This window comes from Citrus sinensis, chromosome 4, assembly GCF_022201045.2.
Source record: "Citrus sinensis cultivar Valencia sweet orange chromosome 4, DVS_A1.0, whole genome shotgun sequence".
Classification (NCBI taxonomy): domain Eukaryota; kingdom Viridiplantae; phylum Streptophyta; class Magnoliopsida; order Sapindales; family Rutaceae; genus Citrus; species Citrus sinensis.
The window spans coordinates 29,552,595-29,560,704 of record NC_068559.1 but is presented as its reverse complement, the minus strand read 5'-3'; the positions used below and the strand labels follow the sequence as shown (position 1 = coordinate 29,560,704).

The window sequence follows — 8,110 nt, the reverse complement described above, 5'->3', positions numbered from 1 at the left end:
AACAGCAATTAGCTATTAACATTGCTTAAACAAATTGATTCATCAAATGTTTAATTAATATATTGAAGATTAAGCATGTGTATTCCACGCAATATATAGGGATTGAATGCGTGAATATGAAAAACAAAAGCTAGCGGTACAGGCAAATTAAAGAAAAGCAAAAGATGAAGAGTACGTAGTCATCTTCATCATCTTTAACTGCCTTTATCTTTTTTGTTTGTGTCCTTCTTTTTCAAGCCCTAAACAGTATCTTTACCTCCTTACTTTTTTTTTTTTCAGTATTAATTGCTGATAGCTAGTAGTATCCACACTCTTCAGTCTTCACAACATAATATCAGATCACATCCCAAACTGTATATCTCGTTTCACTTTTGTCACCGTCATCTTCCCTTAATTAAATTCCCTACATATAGATATATAGAAATATATATATAAACATTAAATTATACCTCAACAAAGATAAAAACACAATTCAACGTCCAACGGAGCAGCGAAGGAAATATTAACTAAAGATGGAGATATTATCACAAATGTGGTCATTCTTGGGTCTCCTCACCGTCCTCCAAAACGTTTTACCCTCACAGCTCCTTTCACTCCTCCACTCCTTCTATGAATCTCTCCAAGACCTCTTCAGTCCTTACTCCTACTTCGAGATCCCGGAGTTCAACGGCTACTGCGGCGTCGACGTCAACGACCTCTACCGCCACGTCAACCTCTATCTCAACTCTGTCAACCCCGCAGGATCCAGCACGTGCCGCCGCCTCACCCTATCTCGTTCTAGATCCTCCAATCGGATTTCCTTCACTGTTGCACCCAACCACACTGTCCACGACTCTTTCAGTGGTCACAGTCTCTCCTGGACGCACCATGTTGACACTGTGCAAGACTCCGTAGAGGAAAAACGTAGCTTCACTCTCAAGCTACCAAAACGACACCGCCAAACCCTTTTATCAGCCTACCTCGATCACGTCACCTCACGTGCTGAAGAGTTTGAGCGCGTTTCTCGTGAGAGAAGGCTCTTCACTAACAACGGCCACGGCTCGTACGACTCAGGCTGGGTTTCTGTCCCATTTCGCCACCCTTCCACCTTCGAAACTCTGGCACTTGAGCCTCAACTTAAGAAGCAAATAACGGAGGATTTGACGGCATTCGCTAATGGGAAAGAGTTCTATCACAGAGTTGGACGTGCATGGAAACGCGGTTACTTGCTTTACGGGCCACCAGGGTCTGGCAAATCAAGTTTGATTGCTGCCATGGCTAACTATCTTTGCTACGACGTATATGATCTTGAACTCACAAAAGTTACGGACAATTCAGAGCTCAGAGCATTGCTTCTGCAGACTACAAACCGTTCCATCATTGTAATTGAAGACATAGACTGCTCAGTTGATCTGACAGCTGACAGAATGTTAAAGAGTAGTAATACTAGTACTACTGCAAAAACGAAAAGATCATCATCAATAAAGGAGATGGGCTCGCGGATTGCTTCTTCTACTTGTGGCAATAATAATAATAATAACGGAGAAGAGAGCGGAAGGGTGACACTGTCAGGACTACTGAACTTCACTGATGGCCTGTGGTCGTGCTGTAGCGAGGAGAAGATCATAGTGTTTACTACAAATCACAGGGATAGTGTGGATCCGGCACTGATTAGGTGTGGGCGCATGGACGTGCATGTTAGTCTTGGCACCTGCGGGCCACATGCGTTCAAGGTCTTAGCGAAGAACTATCTTGGAATCGAGTCTCATCATGCACTATTTGATGTGGTCGAGAGTTGCATAAGGGCAGGTGGGGCCTTGACGCCAGCTCAAATTGGGGAGGTTCTGTTGAGAAACAGAGGCAACGTTGATTTGGCAATGAAGGAGGTGGTATCAGCAATGCAAGCGAAAATCTTATCTGGCGGGGAGGTGATGGAGTGCGATGAACTGGTGATAACGAGATCGCCGGAGAGTGTGGTGGTAGTGAGATCGCCGGAGAATTGGGACTCATCGCCTGGGGGCAAGTATGGAAATAGAAGTAAGAAGCGGAAAGAGGGGACAAAAGCTAATTTCTTAGTGAGGCTTAGATCTTTGACCAAATCTGACTCTGGCAGAAAGGGTGTCTGACGTGTCTTCTCCTTGTACTAAATGAGAATGAGGAGAAATGGAAAAAAAAAAATAGTTGCATCCGTTGTTTATTTCATTTCATTAATTAATTTGTAGCTCTCCTAAATTTATTTTTGTTTTTGCATTAGCAAGTACTAGCGAGCACATGACTGACCGACTCAGTACTCACCACAGAACAAAAGAAAACAAAATTAAAAAAATGAGAGAGAGAGAGAGAGAAACTGACAGTTGGGCCAATTAAACGGATAGCCTCATATCAACGCGTCAACTCATCCTTACTTAAGGCAAAGCAAACGGCTGTATCGCCAAGTGTCATCATCAAATCAATAATATCTTTTTTTCTCTATTTTTATTTTATCTTTGCGGTCATCTCTGTCACAGACAAGGTAACCAAACAGAGGGAGGAGAGGGAGAGATAAGGAAGAAAGTTTTGAGATTTACAGAAAAAAAAAAAAAAAGAAGATGGGGGTTGTTATAATTGACGGATCAACGGTGAGGGACTTTGTGAATGAGGAGGAGCAGTTCAAGAAGAGTGTTGAAGAGATATTTGCAGCTTTGGACCTGAACAATGACGGGGTTCTGTCTCGGTCAGAGCTGCGCAAGGCCTTTGAGTCAATGCGTCTCATCGAGACCCACTTCGGTGTTGATGTAGCCACCCCTCCTGAGCAGCTTACAAAACTCTACGATTCCATTTTTGAGAAATTTGATTTGGACAGCAGTGGGAGTATCGATCTTCACGAATTCAGTGCTGAGATGAAGAAAATCATGCTCGCTATTGCTGATGGTTTGGGTTCTTGCCCCATCCAGATGGCTCTTGAGGATGATGACCAGAATTTTCTCAAGAAAGCCGCTGATCTTGAGGCTTCTAAGCTTTCTCACCCCTCTTCTTAGATAATTTCCTTTCATTTTATCTACTTCTTAGATTTCAGTAGTAGAGTGGGAGCAGTACTACTTATACTATTCAATAACTGCTAGTCTGCTACCCAATTGTATTTCTATTTCTTCAACTCAATTCCAGTTTTTTTTTTCCCTGAGTAAATAATAATTAGTAAATATAAATAATAATCCTTTCCCTATCTCTCTATTTCATGCTTACAAGATAATTTCCATTCAATTCAACTCATTTTCACCACTTGCATTAGCTTGTAGTACAAACCATTACAAAGGTTAACGAAAAGAAAAGTATAATATGACAGGCTAAAGCAACAGGGGATTTTGAGAATTCAAATGGAGTGTCAATCACACAAGCACTGTCTTCAACATTAATTTCCAAATAGCCTGAATTCCATACGAAGGGTATAATTTTAAATAACAATAATGGGTATTTAATAAAAAGAACAAAGCTTTATAACTAGAAAACTTCCACTTCTGTGTCCTGTCCTGTCAGACGCCTGCAGCTGATCTTGAAGACAAAGTAAAGTTGGAAGTTCTTATGGTCTTTGGTTTCAGTAAAGTTTGGTAGGGTGGTAATGCTAGGCAACCCGATCTAAATGCACTTGAGAATCAATTCTGGAGACTGGTATGGTTAATTATCACGTGCCATTCTTGAAGCCTCTAGGTATATCAGTGAGCATGAACCCCAATGCTGGACATTTATCTTACCAATTAGATCACATCTTGGTTCTTCTAGATAGAGATAGCATATCCTCCCTGTCCGATATCTGGCGCTTTAGAAATTTCTACTCTTAGTCATAGGAGACATAAGTCGTTGGTGAATAGAGACAACAAAAGTACCAGAGGAGTAGGCAAGGCAGAGTTTGGCTTGCATGTGCAAGTCAAATTGTATAAAATACAACAATTCCACTAACACATTGCAAAGCATCAATGCCAAAAAGTTTTGTATGACAAACCTCAATATACTTGATCTTTTACTCAAATCAAATATTGCAGAACATAACAGAATCAAGCTATTACTCTTAACTGCGAACTCCTTGTCTTTTAGTAGTCAGAAAGCTCCATGAGCCTCTCAAAAGATTGAATACACAACTAAGAACCTTCTTGCCGTCAATTATAAATTAGAGGATGGATATCCTATTTCACAGAACATAAATGTTACCTCATTGGAAAATGAAAACCTTCATAAACTTTCACGACATTCATTTTTTACCACTCATATTCTGTTCCGACAGAGTGTACTTAAAAGCTTGTATCCATTCCCGTATGGACAGAAATCCATTCAAATAATGAACAACAATTTCTAGCATGTAATATACAGTAGTCCACTTAATTTAACTATCATGGCACAACCTTTTCCTGATATCTACTTATATATTACGGGCACTGACGTAAAGGCTGTTCTTCTAGGTGTGGAGGAGATTGTTTCACATTATTAACACCAAGAAAAGTGTTCTCCAATGACATCAATATTGAGATCAAAACCAGCTCATACGGTACGAATTTAAAATATGTGCAGATCAAACACTCAAGTAAAAATGCGCATTAATATGAGCAAGGTACTTGTTTGCATCAAGACATGACCTTTTCAGCATGGACAGAACATGATCATTGTTTGGCAAGTTGTTCAATGCAATGCAAAAAACTGTGCTCAATAATTACACTGAATTATAAAGGAAGCTATGTTATCTCTAGTTCACAAACTATTAAATAACAATAATAATAATAAACAACGATGGGTTTATAAGGATAATTGGCAATGAATTTCCAAGCAATTATAAAGAGTCAAATGGGAAATTACAGAAAACATGACAACATAGTTGGAGAGAGTTTCAGCAAAGTGCGCAAGAATTGAAATCAAGGAAAACCCACGAAATGATAATAGAATTTTCTGTTGTCTGTAACAGATTCTAACCTGAAACTTTGGCATTTCGAACTGGGCAGCCAGACAACAGCGGAAGGGAGGAAACCCTAGCCTAGATTGAAGAAAAGTGACCATTATAGATAAGTAAATAAATACAAAAAAAAAAAAAAAGGTTACCAGCGACGCCTGAGAGATTCGAACTCTCGCGGGGAAACCCCATGTACTTAGCAGGCACACGCCTTAACCACTCGGCCAAAGCGTCACTTTTGTGTTAAGTAATCCGCCATAAAAATCTATCTATTATTAATAGTTTGTTAACCACGAAAACTGACCATGAATAGGACAGAACACCGGCACTGGCAGTACCACCAACCGAAAGGTAGCAAATGCTAATGTCTAGAAGGAAAAGGCAAGGCAGCCCCACACACAATGACACAAATGAGTATCGCTCATACTCATACACGGCCATTCTTTCTTTAATATTCAACCAAAAATGAAAACGCAGAAACAAACGAACAAATAATAAGATTGGCCAAACCAAAATGTCCAGCAGCAGCAAGATTGACGTACTGGTGCCATAAATGTGACATGAGCGTTAGCCTCGTCTTCTCCACCACCGTCACCACCCTACCTTTACAAGAAGTTCTATGCCCTCAATGGCAAACCCACTTTCTTGAACATATGGAATCCATTAACCCCGATTCACCAAATCAATTAACACTGCAGCAACAATTAACCACTGACATTGACTTCAACTCCCTGCAGTTTGATTATGGTTGTGAAGGCAATGATCAATCCAATTCAGTTGCTAGTGGTCTGGATAATTCATCGTCAGTGGGAATGAGAATGAACAGTGTAGAAATCTCAGAGTCCTTATCACAAGAGTCTTGTGCTATTTGCAAAGATGAGTTCTCGCTTCATTCTGAAGCCAAACAACTCCCTTGTAACCATCTTTACCATTCTGAATGCATCCTCCCTTGCCTTTCCCACCAATCTTCCTGTCCTCTCTGCAGGTTCCAATTACCAATGATTAATCCATCCAACGTGGTGAGCTGGGCTTGTTCGTCTAGCTATTTTCAGTAAATGAATGAAATGAAATGGCTTGCTAGGTATTTTCACTTTTCCGGTTTCGTTGTTGAGAGATGTTTTACTCTTTGACCTTTCAGTTTCGATTTAGAGGCCTCTGCTTATAATCTGGTTAGAACTTGATTGCGGGTCTTGTTAGAGAAACGTAAGATTGCCGCCATTTATATTATCCTTCTGAATTCTGATCAAGTATAAATCTGCAGCGGAAGGTCCAGCTGGCTTCTAACTTCTACGTACAGCAATAATAATTATTATAATTAAGCCAGCTGATGATAGAGATTTTGTGTTGCTTTTTTTAGCATTTAGTGTGAACAAAGCTTGTTCAATCTTGGATTTGGATTGTATAATTAGACTTAAAGACGTAATCATCTTGTTCAATTGTTCCATCTAATTATTCATTGCATTTCCATTCCATTCCACTGGTTGCTGTTTGATTTCCAATCTTGTGGTCTCCATGCATCATATTCCAAGATGACAAGTGGCCCGCCCACTTGGCACATTCACCGAAGGAAAGTGATAAGGACGGCCTTGGGAATAAGATGACAAACTAAAACGACGCGGTGCCACATAATAAATAAATTAATTAATTAAAAATAGCCTTAGAAGCAAGCAACTATCGAATCGAAATGGATAGAGATATCATCAAATCAGAAATTTGTTCTGTGCAAGTAATCTTTTATCATTGTCGTCGTCATCTGATCGGAGTCCGACGCCTGGAGGGAAGAAGACCAGAACAATTTGCTCTACGTCTCCTCTTCTTCTTAAAGAAATCGTAATCCGATTCAGACGCAGGACCCATTAATCAATCAATGATACACGTGACTTTTTATCGTTCAATATAATTAAGCACGAGTATAATCAATCACCGTACGCAACTGAACAAATGGACAAGTAATGTAATATAATAAAATATATGAACCAATTAAATCATCATTTCTCTTTCTCGATCGAGCTCTCCTCTTTTAGAATTAAACCAATCGTCCGCATGAAGTCAAAGTTGACCGAGTCAACACGAACTTAGTTCCTATACAGTAATATACAACTAATACACCTGGCCTTTGTCCTAGTGTCCTGGTAATTAATATAGCTAAATCTATTTGGAGTTTAGACAGTCAAAGAAGCCGCAAAGTCAAAGTCCTAAAGTCGTTGCAAGACTCTCAAAAGGGGTTCATATGTATACATATGTAACGCGGAAATTTCCATGCCTCCTCTCGTGGTGGACCTTTCTGAGCTTGAGCCAACGTCAAAAAGGTAGGCTTCGTAAGTTAAAGAAGTCTGTGTGTGTGTGCGTATATATATATACGTGTGTGTGTGTGTGTGTAAGGGACGCTTGCATTGCATAATCTTATTATTGAGAAATAAACTAACGTCTTTGAGTCTAGCTACAACGTACGTAACTGATCAATTATTATTAACCTTTGGTCGATTGATCGTCTTATGCTTGAGAATTAATAAAGAGGTGCGTGTATACACAAGAAGATGATGATTGAAGAGTGGTTGAATCATGATATGTTGATGAAGGTGGCCTTGTTTGGGGTGGTGCAAGCTTTGGTGTATCTGATACTATCGAAATCATCAAGCATCTTCTCAAAAAACAAAAAGATGATCAGGAGCAGTAGCAGCAGCTTCAAACCAGCTCGGTCGGTAAGCATTCGGCGGATGCTTGCTGTACTACAAGACATGCCTTCAGGTGGAGAGCCATCTCCTTCTCCAAAGGATATGCAGCAATCACCTACACCTGCACCTACCGGAGATATTGATGATTCAATTATTACCCAACTTCCTGCAGTCTCAGCCTCATCCCCAATTCATCATCGTCGTTAATCTTAAATTAGTCTTGTTTCTAGCTTCCCGCTGCATTACTTTATACATAAATATATAGATTAAGGAATTCTTTTATTTAGTTTGCACGTTCTTGGATCATGATATCTATTAATTTGAGTCCAGAATGAGATTGTATTTCATTTAGTATGAACACCCTTGTAGGCTTTGGAGCTTACAAATCATTTCATTTATAATATATATAGCTTCTTTGTGGTATGGAAATTAATTAAGCCAATAGGTAGATTCAAATTCATCGACTTTTGTGATTGGCAGATTAAATAAACCCAATTAATCAGCGTTAGCATCGACCAAACACTAAGCATATACATTGAAGTTT

General features: G+C 39.6%; 3 protein-coding genes, 1 long non-coding RNA gene and 1 other non-coding gene across 5 annotated transcripts; 3 read left to right on the top strand and 2 right to left on the bottom strand.

Annotated features, from left to right (window-relative positions):
* The first annotated feature begins 284 nt into the window (after window positions 1-284).
* LOC127901748 (AAA-ATPase At4g30250-like) lies at window positions 285-2,658 on the top strand. The gene has a single exon (XM_052439287.1). The coding sequence runs from the start codon at window positions 513-515 to the stop codon at window positions 2,103-2,105; it is 1,593 nt and encodes a 530-aa protein (XP_052295247.1). The 5' UTR covers window positions 285-512; the 3' UTR covers window positions 2,106-2,658.
* LOC102621981 (hypothetical protein) lies at window positions 2,568-3,181 on the top strand. Its single transcript, XM_006482738.4, has one exon. The coding sequence runs from the start codon at window positions 2,568-2,570 to the stop codon at window positions 2,994-2,996; it is 429 nt and encodes a 142-aa protein (XP_006482801.1). The 3' UTR covers window positions 2,997-3,181.
* A 122-nt stretch (window positions 3,182-3,303) lies between these two features.
* On the bottom strand, window positions 3,304-7,047 carry LOC127901749 (uncharacterized). Its single transcript, XR_008054018.1, has 2 exons — window positions 4,915-7,047; window positions 3,304-4,136 (listed from the first exon to the last, which is right to left on the bottom strand). It is a non-coding gene; the product is annotated as an uncharacterized LOC127901749 (long non-coding RNA).
* TRNAS-GCU (transfer RNA serine (anticodon GCU)) lies at window positions 5,044-5,125 on the bottom strand. The gene has a single exon. It is a non-coding gene; the product is annotated as a tRNA-Ser (tRNA).
* A 179-nt stretch (window positions 7,048-7,226) lies between the features above and the next one.
* LOC102622585 (hypothetical protein) lies at window positions 7,227-7,995 on the top strand. Its single transcript, XM_006482740.4, has one exon. It carries the CDS (start codon window positions 7,429-7,431, stop codon window positions 7,771-7,773), a length of 345 nt encoding a protein of 114 aa, XP_006482803.1. The 5' UTR covers window positions 7,227-7,428; the 3' UTR covers window positions 7,774-7,995.
* The last annotated feature ends 115 nt before the right edge of the window (window positions 7,996-8,110 follow it).